This window comes from Dipteris shenzhenensis, chromosome 9 (genome assembly GCF_047967505.1).
Source record: "Dipteris shenzhenensis isolate YYH24624 ecotype China chromosome 9, Dip_SZ_1.0, whole genome shotgun sequence".
NCBI lineage: Eukaryota > Viridiplantae > Streptophyta > Polypodiopsida > Gleicheniales > Dipteridaceae > Dipteris > Dipteris shenzhenensis.
Genome location: NC_141604.1, coordinates 29771763 through 29791088, shown reverse-complemented (window position 1 = coordinate 29791088; position 19326 = coordinate 29771763). Strand labels below are relative to the sequence as shown.

General features: G+C 46.6%; 2 protein-coding genes across 2 annotated transcripts in view; one reads left to right on the top strand and one right to left on the bottom strand.

The window, feature by feature from the left end:
* LOC147898487 (uncharacterized) overlaps window positions 1–19002 on the bottom strand; it is a 51996-nt gene extending 32994 nt beyond the window's left edge. Inside the window, exon 1 of the mRNA XM_087379630.1 lies at window positions 18884–19002. The gene's annotated coding sequence lies outside the window, so the exon portion shown is untranslated. The remainder of the gene's footprint in view (window positions 1–18883) is intronic.
* LOC147898488 (uncharacterized) lies at window positions 10144–12708 on the top strand. The gene is made up of 5 exons (XM_087379182.1): window positions 10144–10974; window positions 11118–11170; window positions 11305–11535; window positions 11697–12204; window positions 12322–12708. Exons 1-5 carry the CDS (start codon window positions 10144–10146, stop codon window positions 12706–12708), a joined length of 2010 nt encoding a protein of 669 aa, XP_087235308.1.
* Window positions 19003–19326: the final 324 nt, after the last annotated feature.

The following is a 19326-nucleotide window of genomic DNA, read 5'->3' as shown; positions in this document are numbered from 1 at the left end:
GATCTGTGACGTATTCCTTTCTCTTTCTAGACTTATGGATGGTTTAATGAATGGACACTTGTGGAAGGGTATGCCCTTTCGACGGGACACTTGCCCTTTCGACGGGACACTTCCTAATGAGGCATAACCCTTCACAAGAGACATTCTAATGAAGAGACATTCCTATTGTAATGTACCCTCTCATCAAGGGTCACACCCTTCACAAGGGGTACACACCTCTTCATGCACATACCCTTTGGAGTACACACCTTTTCATGTGTGACTCTTCACTCTCTATATAAGAGAGGCCCAATTGTATGGATGACATATCATCTACCCTACAGACATTTAAGCAATACAATTATTCCTTGTTCTCTGCTATCTCAGTCTCTTTCCTGTTCCTTAGCACATTTCTAAATATAGTAGATCTAGGATTTCTTACAGTGGTATCAGAGCAAAATTCGCTCCTGCCTGTAGGAAATGCCCCCCACCTTCTAGCGCTGATCTGATACATTTTTGCCACTAGAAGGACATCCGTGCACATTGTGCATGGAAGAGATGGAGAGGATGAGCGTAAAATTTTTAAACGCCTACCCGGCCTAAAGTCATCCTGGCCTCTCCATCCCCCTCACATCACAAGTTGATGTGAATGGACACGACCAAAATCGTGTCTTTTCAAGTGCTTGGGCTGTCCCAAAACCAAGGGACGCACCTTTTCCACCGTGGGACACACCTTTTGGTGACGAGTCTCGACTCCTCACTCATAAGACATACCCCATCGTGGGCAAATGGACATACCTATTCATGCAGGGTCGCACCCCTTTTAACCATAGGGACATATCCCCTCATGAACGGGTGCACCTATTCCAAGGGTCACACCCCTTCGAATAGGCACACCTCCTAGGCCCCAAGTACCTACAAAAGGGTACCTAGAGGGGTAAAAAAGGGAAAAAAAATTAAACCCATCCCCTACCCCTTGGTTTACCCTAGCTACCCTAGGGTTAACTAAACCCCCAAATTAATTTTTTGGGGCAACTAACCCATTAGGCAGCCCAACGAATCGTCGCAGCCTTTTCCCCACAAAACTGCAACGTACGAATTTTTGGCCAGCCCTGCGCAACACCTGCGTCAGCCGTACAGATTTGCCGTACAGCCTGCGCAGTCCTGACCGTACAACCCTGCGCATGCCCTCGCCATACGGCCGTACAGCCTGCACCGTACGGACCAGCCGGTAGCCTGTGTCAGCCCTTGCCCTGCGCAAGCCTGCGCAAGCCTGCCGTACAGCCTGCCGTACAACCTGCCGTACAGCCTGCGCAAGCCAGCCCCCCCCTCCTGCACAGTCTTTGACCAGGCCTGCACATTCCGTTTGGCCTCGACAGCCCTTTCCTTTCCTGCGCAGTCCAGCCTGGGCAATGCTCCGCGCCCCGCCATTGTCAGCCCGCAGTCCTTGTTTCGCCATTTTCGCCCTGCCAATTCAGCACCAGTTGCAACTATTCGCGCGATGAAGACAGCCTGTTGACAGCCCGGACCAGACAAGCCTCGTTCTCTCCTCGTAAAACACTGCAACATGGACCTCCGGACAACGATTTGCAGCCTTCTTCTACGCAATAACTTGGCAGATTAAAGTATTGCCAGGTGGAGTCTTTCCAATCTGCTTTTTAAGGATTCTCTTTAACAAATTACAGCAAATGAAAGAATCCACATTAAAGCATGGAAACCCCTGGTAATTCACCCGGCCTTTCAAGGACACCTCAGGCATCAGCTACTACACAATATCGTGTTCAAATTGCACAGCCAGCCCATTTTGGAGCCTTTGCATCTTGGGTCTTCTGTGTCACGTGCCCTCCGAGTGACTTGGATCACATCCTCTACCTTCTGCGTGAGGCACCTCAATTACATTATTTCCTCAGCACAGTACAGGTTGTGTTCCACGAGACACGAAGATATCCGGAACACGATATTCCTCAGGAGTTTGCTGTTCATTTTTGGAGAGAATTTTACCCTTCACCTTCGGCATCTCCAGGGTACTCTCCACCTCCTTCAGCTCCCACTCCCTCTCCTGGATATCCTCCTCTTCCGACAGCAGCTCCTTACCCTTTTTCAGATCCGTGGACTCTGCTACCTACCCCTGTCCTATCACGAGCAGTAACACCATTTTCAGAATCTCCAGTGTTACCTCCGACAAGACCTCCCTTACCAGATTTCCACAGGTGGTTCCATCCTGCCTCGCCTGCACCCTCCAATATGAGCAACCTCAGGGAGCAGCCCGAATCCTCTTCCACGAATGGTACAAACTAGAGCGCAAGTTCGCGCTTTTCTCACAGGGATTTCCGACATGTCGCACCGCTCGCGTGAAGCCTCTCCAGAGATTAAAGAATCAAGTCCCAAAAAGACCCCTGAAGGCAACGTCCAAAGTGACTCACTATTGCAACTTCAAATATCTCAGCTTCAGGACAGCATCTCCGACTTGGTTCAAAAAGTTCAACAACTCCAAGATTCTCGAAGTCCAGCACATACAGATGATGACGTGACGCAACCCGACGACGATGCGGACTCTTTCCCACCAGAGGTAGAAAACACTGAACTACGTGCCCTCTACCGATTACTTCAAGCTTCCAAAACTAAAAGACTTGACGTCAAACTTCCGGAAGCCTACACTGGTCAATGCAATCGCCGAACAGTTGACCAATGGCTCGAAATGCGCATGTATTTTGACACTGTTGACCTCACGGAAGGCAAAAAGATCGCTTTGGCAGCCTCCCTCAAGCATTTCTATGGTGGCAAAGACGCTTAAAGGACGGAAAAAGTGTGTTAACATGGGAACGTTTTGAACACGTGCTCCATAAGCAGTTTATACCTGCCAATGCGGACTTCCAAGCACGTTCAAAACTCCGACAGTTGGAGCAAACGGGCTCCCTGTCTTCCTACATCTCCCAGTTCACCACATTGGTGCTTGAGATTGATGGTTTAACTGAGGATGATCGTCTTCATGCTTTCATCTCAGGCCTATATCCCTCGTTACGCATTGATGTTCTTAAAGCAAACATCACCACCACAGATGGCGCTATTGCTTACGCAGAGCGCATTACAGATTTCCTAAACACAGGGAAGCAGAGTGCTAATCGCACACAGAACTCTCCTATGGCCAAAGGTGCTCGCCCTCAAGATAACACCAGGTTTCGAAAAAACTTCGGTAATCAAGGTCAGCGACAGTCTCAAGATCCCCAGAAGCCTCAGAAATCATTTGCTGGATTCCAACAGAAGCACTCCCCCAAGGATCGTGTTTCTTCTTCTTCAAAAAGTCATTCCCGACATCCCCAACATAAAGGTGCGGCCACTGACAAGAAGAACAACTCCAGCTCAAAAGGACTTTGTACCATCTGTACCGGCGACCATAGATGGTTCAATTGTCCCAAGCGACCAAAGCAAAATTCCAATATGGAACCTAGCACTTCCCAAAAAGAAGATGCTACCTCAGCACAAGACAAGAAAGGCAAAGCTGTTCGAATGGCGAATACCATCCACCTGAGCCTTGCCAGCAACCCCGAACCTTCCCTGGCTACTCAAGTACTTTGTGTTCAAGGATCGATTCGTGGAACAACGGTCACCATCCTCATCGACAGTGGCTGTTCTCATAATTTCCTAGCCAGTTCTGTGGTCGATAAACTTCGGTTGACCACTAGTCCTAGTCTCATGGACTATCAGATTGAACTCGCAAATGGAACGACTTTCTTGTGCAATACCAGGATCAAAAACTTGTCTTTTCGCATCCAACATTATACGGACAAGTTGAACTTCGACATCATGCCTCTTTCTCGGTACGATGTCATACTCGGACAACAGTGGCTATACGATTATGATCCATCAATCAGCTTTCGCAGCCATACTATCCAGTTTGTCCACCAGGGAAAACTTATTGAGCTAACTCGTTCTAGGGACTCTCCTTCAACCCCAGTTGCCTCTGCCCTACAAGTAAAGAAGTGGGTTCGTAAACGCCAAGCAAAGACTTCACTTCTGTTGGTTACGGCAGTAGAGGAGACACCAACAAAGGATCCTCCTGAGTACCTCAACCAACCTTTTTTCCAGCCTTACCTGGATATTTTTCCACAGGAATTGCCAAAGCAGTTACCACCTCGACGACCAGTGGATCACCCAATCGAACTTATTCCAGGCAGTAATCCACCGTCGAAACCTCCTTATCGGGTTTCTTACACTCAAAATGAAGAAATCCAAAGACAGGTCACCGAACTACTCGACAAAGGTCACATTCGGCCCAGTCGCAGTCCTTTCGGATCTCCTATACTACTTGTGGAAAAAAAGAACAAGTCTATGCGCCTCTGCAGCGACTACCGAGCCCTCAACAAGCTCACTATCAAAAACAAGTATCCATTGCCTCGCATTGATGACCTCTTCGATCAACTTCTACATGCAACACAATTCTCCAAGATTGATCTTCGTTCAGGTTATCATCAAATTCGCATACGAGAAGGTGATGAATACAAGACAGCTTTTCGAACAAAGTATGGACACTATGAATGTTTGGTCATGCCTTTTGGGTTAAACAATGCCCCGGCCACATTCATGACATTAATGAACATCTTCAGGCCTTTCCTCGATAAGTTCATCATCGTTTACCTCGATGACATCCTCGTTTTCAGCAGATCACTACATGAGCACAAACAACATCTACACCAAGTTTTTGAAGTTCTCCGCGCAAATTCTCTCTACATCAACATTGAGAAGAGTCAGTTCTTCAAGACCCAACTTGAATATTTGGGACATGTTATTTCAGCTCAAGGTATCTCTGTGGATCCCAAGAAGGTCGAGGTAATCCGAAACTGGCCTATTCCTAAGAATGTTCATGATGTCCGCTCTTTTCTCGGATTGGCAAACTTCTACCACACAAAGGTCTATCAGTTTTCCGAAATCGCAGCTCCTATGTCCGAATTATTGAAAAGCACAGCAATTTTTCAGTGGCTTCCCGAAACAGAGTATAGTTTCCAACAACTCAAGCAAGCCCTCACTACCACACCAGTTATGGCTATTGCTGACCCCAACCTTCCATTTGAGGTCATGACCGACGCTTCCGACATCGCTACTGGAGCAGTCTTGATGCAAGAAGGCAGAGTTATTGCTTTTGATAGCCATAAACATTCTGATATCCAAACCCGATATCCAGTCTATGATAAGGAGTTTCTTGCTGTTGTACATGCTTATCGCTCTTGGAAACATTATCTCATGGGTGCCGACTCTGTGGTCAAAACAGACCATCACTCTTTAAAGTATATCTTTACTCAGCCAGTCATGAACGCTCGACAAGCACGCTGGGTTGAGTTTCTGGCCAACTTTCACATGACCATTGAGTACTACGCAATGTAGTTGCAGATGCTCTCAGTAGGTTACCTCTAGCATCAGCCATGGTAATCTCTACATTATCTGTGGATGTTCCGAATTCATTCAAAGGAAAGTATTTCAATGATAAAGACTTCGGCACAGCAGTACAGGTTCTTTCAAAAGATCAACCTTCGACTTCCGAACAGAAGATTTTCTCATCCTATTCTTATACGGACGACCTTCTGTATTATCAAGATCGCGTCTGTGTACCACATGACAAGGATGTTCGACGTCTTTTGTTAAAAGAGCATCATGTAGTTCCTTATGCTGCCCATCCAGGCATCAATAAGACTTATCGGTTACTCAGTGCAACATACTACTGGCCTCAGATGAAAAGCGATGTCATCAAAATGGTTACATCTTGCTTATCATGTCAACAAATGAAAGCAAGTCGACGACTTCCAACAGGACTTCTTCAGCCTCTTCCAATTCCAACTGAAAGGTGGGAAAGTATTTCCATGGATTTCATTACAACACTACCACGATCCTCCAAAGGTAATACTCAGATTATGGTAATTGTTGATCGCTTGTCCAAAATGGCACACTTTGTTGCTTGCAAAAGCAGTGCACAGGCCCCGGACATAGCCAAACTCTTTATACAACACATCTTCCGACACCATGGATTACCCAAGAATATCATATCCGACAGAGATCCTAAGTTTACCAGTCACTTCTAGATTTCACTCTTTGAATCTTTGGGTACAACTCTACTGTTCAGTTCAGCTTACCACCCAGAATCAGATGGCCAGACTGAAAGAGTCAACCAAGTTCTGGAAGAAATGCTTCGACATTATGTTCAGTCACGCCTCGCAGCCTGGGAAGAGTATCTACCACTCCTTGAGTTTGCTTATAATAACTCTTTCCATAGTGCCATCAGCATGACTCCATTCCAAGCAGCTTATGGACACACTCCGATTGTACCAACAAATTTTGTACTTCAACATCGAGTGGCCCTAGCTGATCAACTGGTTCAAGAAATGCAAGACATTCTACTGCAAGTCAGGGATCATATGCGAAAAGCGCAAGAGCGGTATCAACGGTCTGCCAACAAACATAGACGTCACCTGGAATTTAACACTGGTGACATGGTGCTATTATTTGTAGCCCCACATCGCTATAAGACGGTTAAGTCTGTGTTTCCTAAGTTGCGACCAAGATACTATGGACCTTTCCGGATCGTCAAGAAAAATTCACCTTTAAGTTACAAATTGGAATTACCACCATCATGGGGTAAAATCCATCCAACATTTCATATTTCTTGGCTAAAGACGTACATTCCAAGCGATGAAGCAGTTCCTCCTGCAGGTGATTATGTCCCAGAAATCGAAGACAATTATGTTCTCCTTATTCCTGAGCGTATTCTGGACCATCGACAGCGAGAGACTCGACATCGACTTATCATGGAATTCCTTGTTCTTTGGCGAGATCTGGACGACTCCGACGCTACTTGGCAGTCTGATGAAGACTTACAGCAGTACCCTGATCTTTTACAGCAGTATTTTCAGCATCTACCATGATATTTTCTACATCAGTTCATTATCTCCACCAAGGTCTTCTTTTGAGTGGGAGGGGATGTCACGATCTGTGACGTATTCCTTTCTCTTTCTAGACTTATGGATGGTTTAATGAATGGACACTTGTGGAAGGGTATGCCCTTTCGACGGGACACTTCCTAATGAGGCATAACCCTTCACAAGAGACATTCTAATGAAGAGACATTCCTATTGTAATGTACCCTCTCATCAAGGGTCACACCCTTCACAAGGGGTACACACCTCTTCATGCACATACCCTTTGGAGTACACACCTTTTCATGTGTGACTCTTCACTCTCTATATAAGAGAGGCCCAATTGTATGGATGACATATCATCTACCCTACAGACATTTAAGCAATACAATTATTCCTTGTTCTCTGCTATCTCAGTCTCTTTCCTGTTCCTTAGCACATTTCTAAATATAGTAAATCTAGGATTTCTTACATGCACAATGGATGAGACTTTACAAGACACAGGCAATGGTTTCATCCAAGCACGATGTAGTAAAGGGTGGGTGGGGCACGGGCGGCGACAATATCTTAGAGTCAGCCTAAAGCTCTGATACCGTGTCAAACTGCGGTGGAATATAAGAATGGACTGCACATGGTTATACAAAGAAAACTCTGCATGTACTGCCGAGAAAACCTCCAAAGAATAATCACAACACCAGGGCAAAACTGCGCCACTGGTGGATTGCAAACTGAGGTAGGACTGGACCTCCGAACTCTCGTGGTAGAGGCTGAACTGCACCTACAAACTATACAACTCCAAGCTGGAACTGCACCTAGGTACAGTCCAAACTGAGGTAAGCAACTGTGCCTTACTCTGGCCAAACAACTATAGGGCTGGACCGTGCACAACAGTCCAGGAACTGCTAGAGACTCTGCACGAGACTGCCCAAGAGCTGTACAAAGACCAGGGGAAAATAGCCCAATATATAGGGGCAGGATGTGGCCAACTTGACCCAACTGACCCAACTGACCTATTCTGATCAATTAAACCCAACCTGGTATGTTCGGATGACCCAACCCTGGTTAGGGTCCCAAACCAGCCCATAACTTGCCTCTAACTAGCCCCAAACTAAGGCCTATACCAGCTTAAACTAAGCCTTGCAACTCAGCCTCTAACCCTGGTAATGCACCCTAGCTAGAGCCCCTCCTAGAAATACACTGAGAAAGGATGAAAATGGCTCCACCTCTCTTTGGGCGGGCACACCCATAGAAGCCCTCACTCCCTAGATAGAGATGAATAACACTAACATGAGGGTCCCATTTACATTTGAGGGGTCCGATAGACACCTCTAGTTCCCCTATACAGGGTTTTCTTCCTCATATCGTATTCATACTTGGCCATTTTGCCCTTGTAGACGGTAATAACTCTTTCTTTCTTTCGTTCTCTCTCTCTCTCTCTCTCTCTCTCTCTCTCTCTCTCTCTCTCTTGGCACCTCCCCTCCCCCCACAAAGATGCTGCCCTCAAATAACACCACAAGGGCCAAGGCAGGAAGAGCAAAGGCAAGCAGACTGCCCCGCCCCCATTTCGACCTCAACCTCACATCAAATAGTCTTTCTCCTCATCCGCCTCTCAAAATGCAATCACCTTCACTAATTCAGCCTCTCTAGCCTCAAGAAGAGGAGCTCACAGCAACGAACAGGGACGGATGGAAAATCGAACCAATAAGGGAGAAAAACATGGAGGATGGAGGGCTTTTTGACATCCTCCCACTTGTAAAATAGGGGGATGGGGATGGGGAAGATGTAGAAAAAGGGATAGAACAAAAGAGGGAAGTAAGAGTAAGGGGGAAAGAGAAAGAAGAAAGAACGAAAGAAATTGATATTACACATCTATAAGAGGCTGAGGAGAGCGAGCGAGAGAGAGAGAGAGAGAGAGAGAGAGAGAGAGAGAGAGAGAGAGAAAGAAAGAAAAAGAAAGTTTATTAAAGTCTTCGGAAGACCGATGGGTCTATGAGACTGTGAAAAACCTGATACAATGAGCTGTGGTAGTGGAGCTACTAAACTAGCATATATACCAATGCAGAATGCAAAAAAATGCAAAATGGCAATACTAAGTCCTAAGTACAACATAGTCATATCCCGACTATATATATCCATCTCAGCATCATTGTCGGCATCACCATAACCATCATCATCATCATCATCATCGTCGTCGTCGTCAGCAACAGGACATCAGGATGTATGAGGCTGTGGAAGTGGAGGCATGAGGTCAGCAATTAAACGATGTCGCCCCCTCAAGGGTGCAGTCCTAGTACGTCTCCTGGTCGTAGCTCTGAGTCTAACCAAGGCCACTGTGACCCCCGTCGGTCGGGCTCCGACTCTAAACAAGGAGGGGATGTCCCCAAGTGTGATCTGTGAGTCAACCCTCTGTCTGAACTGTCGGGTCACAGGCTCCGGGTCACAGGCTCCGAGTCGGGGTCTCGCCTCGAGGGAGTCTATGTGATCTGGCTGAAAGAACTCCGTGATAGAGCTCTGAGAGGTATCAGTCAAGGGAGAAGGCTGCTCCTGTCTCCGTGCTCGGAGTATCCTATCGCGGTGTCTGAGCATCTCATGAATGAAACCAGCGAAGCATCGCTGGTCTGGGTAGGAGAGGACATGGGCCAACATCCCATAACTATCTCTGAAGAGGCAGTAGAAACGCCCTCAGATCTCATAGTAAACAAGACACCTGAAGATAAAGTGCTCCTCTGTCTCAACCATAGTTGCAATGAAACGCGTTTTTTATTTTTTGAAACGTTGCCAAACGTTTGGAAATAAAAAACGCATTTTTTTAATTGTGGTTTTTGGGGCAAAAGGCCCTAAGGTCATATTTCGGCCCTATTTGCATCAAAACAATCGAAGTAGGTGTCGCCATCACGCGTTGCTGGAAATCCCCCAACCGTACGTCCATACTCCATCCGTACGTTCCTTGCAGCCCTCAATCCCCATCGTCCATACGTCCGTACTCCCCGTACAGCCGTACGTCCTACGCAAGCACGCCGCCTTGACCTCTCATTCTCGTGAGTCAAGACTTGTCTTGTACTTTCATTCATGCTTTGCAGGTTGCTTATGGTAGCAGCTAATCTATTTGGGGGCTCATTGATTGCAGCCAAATATAGGCTGTACGTTCACCGTATGGGCAATTGTACGACCATTTTTCGAGGACTTGTCTGTGCTAGCTGAGAGCTCTCTCTCTCTCTCTCTCTCTCTCTCTCTCTCTCTCGGAGTCTCTTCCCCTTGTGCAATGGGCAGACAACGTGATGCAACTTGGAGCCACGTGACTGTTGTGGGCTCCTATGGCACTTCAGGGATAAAGCGCATGGTTTGCAACTATTGCGGGCTGGAATTTGGTGGAGGTGTGCAGCATATCAAGGCACATTTGGGAGGTACAAAAGCAAAGGGAGTTGAAGTTTGCAAGCAAGTGCCACCAGAAGTGGCACATAGCTTTGAACTTCAAGCTGCAGTCCATGCCAATGAAGCTCAAGAGAGCAGCGAAGAAATTGAAGCAGTAGGTGGTACTCAGAAGAGGGCAAGGCAGAAGCATGGAAGCTCCTCTTTTCAGGGTGCTGTTCAGGGTACTGATGCACAACCAGCACATCTTGTAGGAGGAAAAATGGAACAGCTGAACAATAAGAAGTCAATGAGAGGTGTCTACAAGAAGCAAGCTCGTCGGGAGATACGGATGACATTTTATCAATGCAAATTGCCTTTTCATGTTGCCAAAACTCCACAATGGAGGCGCATGGTGAGAGCCATCTCTCGCATTGGTGAGGAGTGGGAGGGCCCTACCTGTGAGGCCTTGCGCACTAAGGAATTGGAGGAGGTAGATCTTGTGCATGCAGAATTGCAGCCCATAAAGGAGGCTTGGGCAAAGTATGGTTGCAGCATCCTATCTGATGGGTGGAGTGATGTGAGGAAGAGACATGTTATTAACATTTTGGTGTCATGCTGCAAGGGCACTACTTTCTTGCGTGCTGTTGATGCTTCAGGGCCAGGTGTAAGTATCACGGGGGAGTTTAATTTCCGTCACATAAAGCAGGCAATCTTGGATGTTGGCAAGAATAATGTGATACAAGTAATAACAGATAATGCAAATAATTGTGTGTCAATGGGCAGAATGATTTGAGGAGGAGTTCCCACATATCGTATGGAGCCCATGTGCAGCCCATTGCTTGGATTTTCTGATTGAGGATGTGGGTAATTTGGATTGGGTGTCAGGGCTTATGGACACAGCTCGTGCCTTGGTCTGATTTGTCACAAAGAAGCCTAAGGTGTTGGCTATGTATAGAGCTAACAATGACCTTGAGTTATTCAAGCCTCCACAAACACGCTTTGCCTATATGTGCATTGTATTAGAGGGGCTGATTAGAGTGCATGATGGCTTGCTTCGCACTGTTGTATCTAGAGAGTGGATGGCTTGGGAGGATCATGATAAACCCAAGGCTCTTGCATTTACACACATAGTGATGGGACAGAGCTTTTGGGATGATGCTGCTACACTTGTGGTTGCTTTGAAGCCGATTTTTTGTGTCCTTCGATTGACAGATCGAGAGGGCTCAACTTTGGGCTTGTTGCATGAATTCATGGACAGAATTGGGAGAAGCATCAACAACAACAGGACATTATCCCCTGAAAGGTAAGTGTGGAATGTCTTCTCTCTTAGGCTCCAACCTTCAGCTACAAACTTTATTTTCTGCCCTATGATATAACTTGCCAGGTCTTAGAACTCAGAATTCAGATTCTAGAATCATAGAATGATTCATGACCATTTGGGTTTGTCAAATCTGAATATTTCAGGATTGAGCAGATTAGAGACATTTGGGAGAGCAGGTGGAATTGGTTTCACAAACCAATACATGCAGTTGCCAATGTATTGCATCCATTGTGGAGGTCTGAGGAGCAATACATTGATGAGGAGCTGAATTCAGGTTTTAATGCCTGCATAGATCGTATTTCTAAGGGGAACACTGAACTTATCAGGAAACTAGAGGATGAGTTGTTGGTGTTTCGCAATTCTAGCTTGACTTTTGGGAGAGCCACTGCGAGGGTTCGAGACACGCAGCTTCATCCTGTGTCTTGGTGGGAGAAGTATAGAGGATCAACTCCTACTTTGAGGCGTATTGCTATGAGGGTTCTTTCACAAGATTGCACTGCTGCAGCTTGTGAGAGAAATTGGAGCACGTGGGCATTGTTTCACACCAAAAAGAGAAACCGCCTTTCCTCGGCTCAATTGGAAAGGCTAATTTTTGCTAATAGCAACTTGCGTCTCTTGAGCAAGTTTAAAGGCTTGAAAGAGCCAATGCAGGTATGTAGTATGCTGCATGCAATTTGTTATATTCTTAATTTTGTATTTTCAGCAATGAGTAATCAGTCTTGAGTTAACTTTTCATCAAAAATCACCTCCAGAAGCTTGGATTTGTAGGTTGATCCTGATACGGTGGACATAGACAAGGCCCCCACTATATCTGACATTCCACAAGAGGAGCTGGACATCTATGCCCAGTTGTACGAGGAGATATTGCAGCATGGCCCACACACAAGAGCACGCAGCAGGGTACAGCCTGGGGCTGCAACTTCAGAAGGTGGGGTTGGAGGGAGTGGGCTGCAGCTCCTAATGGCAGTGATGAGGATGGCTCCAGCGAAAGCAAGGCTTCATCAGAGGACGAGGTGGATGACGAGGAGGCTGTTGAAGACATTGCTACAGACACCTGAGGCATCATGGAGTGCAGACCTAGAATCTACACTTAGTGCTAGCAGCTACATAGACTTAGATTTAGATCATAGAATGTTCAATGTAGATGTAGCTTAAGTGTAGCCTCGAGAGTCTAGTGAGTAGCAAGTTGAAACTCTGAAGTTCTATAACTATTGTGGTCATTTTATCAATGCTTGAACTTGGTATTTCAAACTTAAAACTTTAATAAGTTATGACCCATGACTCATGGCTTTAGCCTTGAGCTATGGGCATTGGAGTTTGGCTTGTTTTCAAACTTTTATGTAAGTTGTTTTGACTCAAACTTGAATTATGTTTTACTAAATTGCTTTTAGGCTTTCAAGTTTCACCTTGAACCTTCTAAGTTCTATATTATCATGTGTATATGTAACTTGTAAGTAGGAGGAATCAGGGTAGTATCTTGTTACATGTATGATGTTACACATTGTTGGCAGTTACCAAACTTGCTTTCCAGTTCATAATTGTTGCTTTTCAAATTCTTGGGCTCACAATTCCAGTTCATAATTGTTGCTCTATGTTCCTCAGTGTTTTGGGTGCCATTAGTGCATGAAATCATGCATTTTAGGTCCTAGGAATGTGTATTTATATAGTAGGCATATTTTTTTTAGTAAAATATACCCCTAGGGAAAATTTCAGGTCGAAACACGTTTGGAAAAATTTTCAAACGTTTGCAAACGTTTCCAAACTATGGTCTCAACCTCCTACATGTCACATAGTGTGCATATGCACCTCTCCCTAGGTAACCGCTCTACTTGGCCGCTCTCCATACGAAGTCTGTGTGAAGAGACCCGGAATTGCCCAAGGGAGATCCTCAGCGAGTGGGGTAGGTGAATCTGTGTGTATCCTGGCGGATCAATGAAACCCTCCACTGTGATATGCAGGAAGTGATCTCTGTAGAACCTCATCTTCACTGGAAGATCACTCGGGCCAAACCAAGTCCAGAATGTGTGTAGCTGTAGTAGATCCTCACGGATAACCTGGTTGACCTCGTGTGATAGGAGGGGAGAGAAAGGAGCGTCCATGCTGTACTGGAGAGGAGGTAGTCTGTCCATGTGGAGCCCTAGTCCTGCAAACCATCTCTCTGTGCGTGCATACCAACACCTCTGATCTCCCCCTACTGCAAGTGCCATAGAAGAGGACAGTGCTAGCCATGGTATCCTGCTACACCCGAATGTGTAATCCCCATACCCCCTAACTCAGTACAAATATGTAATTACTTGAAATGCAGCATCTAGCTGTAATGGGGGTGACCCAAACTCCGCCCGCCCGATTGATCTGATGAGGGACAGATGGCTTACCACAAATCATCCGTGATAACATGAGAACCTGTAGCCGCTCCACCCTGGCCCACTCTATATCCGACAAATCTGGCCCCCAGCATGGGCTGCCATACATCCCTGCAGGGCGGACCAAGGAGTCAAAAAGCAACCCTTTGGTCCGTGGATCCCGAAAATGAGAACGGAAGCACTGTCTCTCTAGTCTAGCCAATGAAGCATATCCTCTGCTCAGGCGCGCCTACATCGCGGGTCTCATGGTGAAGGTGGGTCCGGAAAAGACGACCCCCAGATAAGTGAATGATGAAACTACCTCAACAGGGGACTCATCAAATGTGAAATGCTCATCGCACATGACAAGTCGAGATGTATTGAAGATCATAACCTTGGTTTTACCCAAGTTGACCTTCAAATCATGAGACTCACAAAAGGACTGTAGTGCGTCAAGGTGTCTCTGGAGCCCCTCTGCTGAGGAAGACAAGAGAGCCACGCCATATGCGACAAGTCGAGATGTATTGACGATCATAACCTTGGTTTTACCCAAGTTGACCTTCAAATCATGAGACTCACAAAAGGACTGTAGTGCGTCAAGGTGTCTCTGGAGCCCCTCTGCTGAGGAAGACCTGATCCTGCTTCTGCAGCAGGAAACGCCTCTCCTCAACCTATAGTGGAGTGAGGTCCTCGTCCATGGAGATTGCTGGATGGTCTCGTAAGGCTGACCTACGACGTAAAGCCGAAAGCCGTGCATGGGCATCATGGAACCGGATGAGAGAGAGGGGGAGAGAGAGAGAGAGAGAGAGAGAGAGAGAGAGAGAGAGAGAGATTTTATTAAAATTCTTCGAAAGACCAAAGGGTCTATGAGACTAAAAGAAACTGATACAATGAGCTAAGGGGTGGACCCACTAAGAGGGTAACAACACCCACGACGAATACAAAAGAAAACCATAATCATGATCATAATAGCATCCATACATTGGGAGAAAACTCCCCAAGCTCATGGAGAGGACGAGAGCTAGCAGGCACGTCAACCCTAAAAGGGGTTGTCGATGTGTGAGGTAATTGTGATGGCATGAAACCTGTGATAGAGCGCTGCGGCTGTTGACATGTGTGGTCCGCTATGGTCTCGTGGATATAGCCCTACGGCGGCAAACAAGTGCTACTCACTCCTTTAGGTCAAGTCTCAAGTCTGATGAGCATGGAGGGAAGGTCTCCTAATTTGGTCTATTCCTCAATCCGCTGGCAAGTCTAATGTATCTCTGGCTTGGGTCCTCACAGACGTCATCTTTGTGAGTCCTGCTATTTGGTGCTATCTGGCTGGAAAAACTTGGTCATCATGCTCTAAGTGGATTCTGGCTTTGTTACCTTGGTCTCGCCTATGTGCCCTGAGTAACCCTCCCTATGTTGGATAGCCTCCTGGATGAAGGCCGCCAAGCATCTCTAGTATGAGAGAGAGAAAGAAAAGGAAGATATATTAACGTCCTCAAGAGGCCTCGCGGGCCTATGGGACAAAGTACAACAAGCGAAAATAACTTGTACAATCCTCAAAGGGCTGAAGTAAAGGGCGCGCTAGGGCCCTTACTAAGTGCTATGCTAAGCTAAAGAGCTCAAGAGCTCAAACAAAACTCAAATACAAACTAAAAGCTAAGACTCAAAAGCCGAAACCCAACACCGTAGTGGCTCTCTAATGGGCTGCGAAAAATCTGCATCTATCGAGCAATCTGGCGCTATGGTAGAGGACGTGGCCGCCTCAATCTCTGGAACAAATGGGCTATTTCAAGAGTGACGCCTCATCTCTGACGGTCCCCTCTGAGGAGAGCTGAGATAGGCGTCCCCTCTGAGGAGAGCTGAGATAGGCCGGACCTCAATCGTATGTGCCTTGGTCACTCTCCGTCTCGTGTATGGTCTCTGCGTCGTGTTGGCTCTCTCTACTGATCCATACTACCCTCATATCAGCTAACTCCTCGTCCTCCACCCCATTGTGTCCTGGAGCTGACTCAAATGCATAAAAATCTGTGACATGTCTTTGTGCTCGGTCTGCCTTAGTATCCTGTGGCGCAGTCACCTCGTGCTGCTCTCTGATATGTCGCAATAGTGTGTCTCTGTGTTATTGCATCTCAATCAGATAGAGCCCAATGCAAACCTAGTCATGGAAGTGAATGTTGTATTTGGAGCCTTTTTTCTTTCTTTTTCAGAGGTTGTCTTTAGTCATGCTTTAGACCCAAGCGTGTTTATACCCATTCTATGAAGGTGTAGGGAGGGCAATGCCTCCCCTAGGATTGTCACCGGGGGGTTCCAAGGGGGGCCGACGAGTTGCATGTTAAGAATCGTAAGATAAGGGTGTGGCTCACATAGTAGGAGAGCATTGGATATACTGGTTGTATCTTGTATCTTCTCGCTTACTAGGGAAGTAAAACGCAGGACTAGCTGTTTTTCCGTGGACTTAGCCCACACTGGGTGAACCATGTATATCGGTGTTATGGATGGATCCTAAAAGTGTGCCTGGAAGCACTGTGTCTCCAATCGGGCTAGAGCACCTCACCCCCGTGTGAGTCATGCATGGGCGGTATGTGTCATAGTGAAAAGGGGTCATGTAAAGACTGCTCCTAAATAGGTGTAGGACTGCACTATCTCCACTGGCTCGTCTCGATAAGTGAAGCTGCTCAAAAGCCTTCCGAAATTCTACAAAGCATGTGTAGACCTTTTGGTGTCTGGACCTCGCCTCCTCAAAGATAGCCCTCAGAGTGAAAATGTGGTCTAGGATAGAGTGGTCTCTGGAATCCTGCCTACCCTAGTGTTTGCTTTCCTTGAGCCTCTTTGTGGCTACTGAGCTCCCTCTCTAAAACTGATCCACAAATCTTAGCCAGAGTATGACCAATCATGAGGGTACAGTAGTTCTCAGTCTCCATAGGGTCTCCGGCTTTGTGTATCAGTACAATAGGGGTAGTTCTCCAAGCAGGTGGGAAACCGTGGCACACAGCCCGCTTGAACATCTGTGCTAGATCAAAGCTAGGACCTCCTGTCCATGTGTTGGTTGGGCCCTATATAAGGGCAAGGGCACTGCCCACCTGGGCCATGCCTTTGTCTTCCTGGCCGACCTGATCCAGGGCCCTTTTCTCGCCCTGATCTGCTCCAAATAGGCTGCCACCTGTGCACCTTCTGTCCCTGGACCCACTCTTGCCTCTGGAGTCTGGACACTTGTCCTAGGCCCGTACTACAAGTTCCCCTGCTCCGTACTATTGCTGCAGGCTCCCAAACAGCCGTGTGGCAAATCCGTACAGTCCCGGGCCTCCAAAGGGACCCAGATCTGAGGACTGCTGCCCACATGGCAGCCTATTTGCTGCCCATGTGACAGTCCCCTCTCTTCTCTATTCTATGTTTGCATACAGCCCACGTGGCAGCCAATATGCTGCCCATGCGGCAGCCCTAACCCTAAGTACACCTCCCCCATGCTCTACTCATATGGGGGCTTGCAGATGGGGAGGTGACTTTTCCAACATGCAGCAGCCCGCTGTGTAAAATGGATAGGCGACTACACATTTCGCGGAAGAAGACTGCCCTCGTGTGTGCTTTGTCTGCAGTGCCTGTTTAGGGGGATTTGGCTGCGACCTGAATGATGATTACTATGACTTGTCTTGTGGCACCTGTTTGACTTGCCTGGCTCTAAGTGAATTGCGGTCAGTGTTGATTGGTTGATATGGTCTTGTGTATGTTCAGCATTGGTTGGTGCCTTGGTTGGTCAAGTTGTCTACTCGTGGTGTTTGGACCATGGGGGGTACTGGAATATGGGCCTTTGGGGCCTTTGTGTGTTGTCCTAACCCCCTCGTGGCACCTTTTTGTCTATATGAATGATGAAAATATTAGCAGATTGGCACGCACAATGACACATGACAAATGGGGATTAAGGCACGGTGACAAAGGTAGCTAATGACAGAGGATGTATGGCCTTGATGGAAGACCCTCCTCACATCCAAGCTAGCTCATCTAGAGTGTGAGGAGCTTGTGTGGCTAGGAGGCGGGGACTGGGCCCCCCGTACCCGGTGCTCACGTGCGGACAAGTGGCAGTTCATGGCAGTTTTCCAACATCTGCTACTCCATTGCAGATGCTATAGTTATAGATCCAAACGGCAACATCTCACTTTCTCTCTCTTGGGCAACACTCCTTTTTTAATATGGAGATTTAGCTGCCTTGGTCCATCAATCACACTGTGTATGTATTACCTATCTAAATTTCACTCATGAGAGAGAGAGAAAGAAAGAAAGAAAGATACATTAACGTCCTCGGAAGGCCTGACAGGCCTATGGGACAAAGTACATCAGGAGAAGAAACACATACAAGCCTCTGTGCACTGAAGCAAAGAGCGCTAGGGCCCTTTCTGAGTGCTATGCTAAGCTCAAGAGCTCAAGAGCTCAAACTCAAAAACTCAAAAACTGAAAACTGAAACTCAAAATCCAAAAACTGTGTTTATGGTTACTATATTATGGAGCTCCAAGAAAACAGGCTAGCCTGCAGCTTTACGTTCTTTCGTTACTTCTTGGTATTTAACACACGGGATGCCTACAGTCGTCCGCAGCCGACACGACCACACAAGGGTAGATTTTTGAAATGTAAGTCTAGAAAATGTAGTGCTGATTCTATTCATCCCCCGCAATCCCGCAAGAGCTGCTAAAATTTTGCTCTCAAGTACCCATTTGCGTCGAGCATGCAGGGAAGCCTTATCGTGCACAAGTTTGTCTCCTACGTTAGAGCAGGACGATCGCATTGGCAGCGCCACGGAAATTCAGTGTATGATGCACCCTTAGAACGATGAAAAATGTGGAGAAAGGAGCGGAGTCAAGCACGTAGTCTGCTGTGCGGGACGCAAACCGATAAATTTTCAAGCGAAAAGGAAGAATGATTTGTGAGAAACAAGCGCTAATCTAATAAACAAACAGAAATAAATGAGCAAAGCTAAGATCTGAAGGAGAAACTCGGTACGAACCAGAAATGCTTGGAGGAACTGGAAAGCTTGAAAGAATGTTAGTGTATGCCTAGGGGGAGGAAGGCTTCTACAGTTTCTACCCCACAAAGCTTTGGTTGCAGTGCATTTGAACGTTTAGGATCAGAAAATGAATACTATAACAATGCACACACGCTCAATATAAATATCTTTCAATAGTTTAAAAGCCACATTTTAACGCCTCTATAAATCCTTCTCATTAATCCTAGCTAATATTTGGAAGAATCCTTCTCATTAATCCTCGCTAAATATATATTTGGAAGTACCGGAATGACTTAGTTTTCAAAAGAGTCTAAGTCGAAAGACAAATAGCGCTTGAAGTAGTTCAAGATGTTAAGAGGACTCTTCAGCATTTTGGTCATAAGAATGAGACCTTCAGAACTATAAGTTCTGTTTGGATGTAAATGTCATGTACTGATCTTGTC

Excerpts from the sequence above, each read along its gene's own strand:
- LOC147898488 (XM_087379182.1), top strand. The coding sequence starts at position 10,144 with ATGGGCAGACAACGTGATGCAACTTGGAGCCACGTGACTGTTGTGGGC. Across the intron at positions 10,975-11,117 it reads GCAAGAATAATGTGATACAA|GGCTTATGGACACAGCTCGT; the intron begins GTAATAACAGAT and ends ATTGGGTGTCAG. Across the intron at positions 12,205-12,321 it reads GCTTGAAAGAGCCAATGCAG|GTTGATCCTGATACGGTGGA; the intron begins GTATGTAGTATG and ends TTGGATTTGTAG.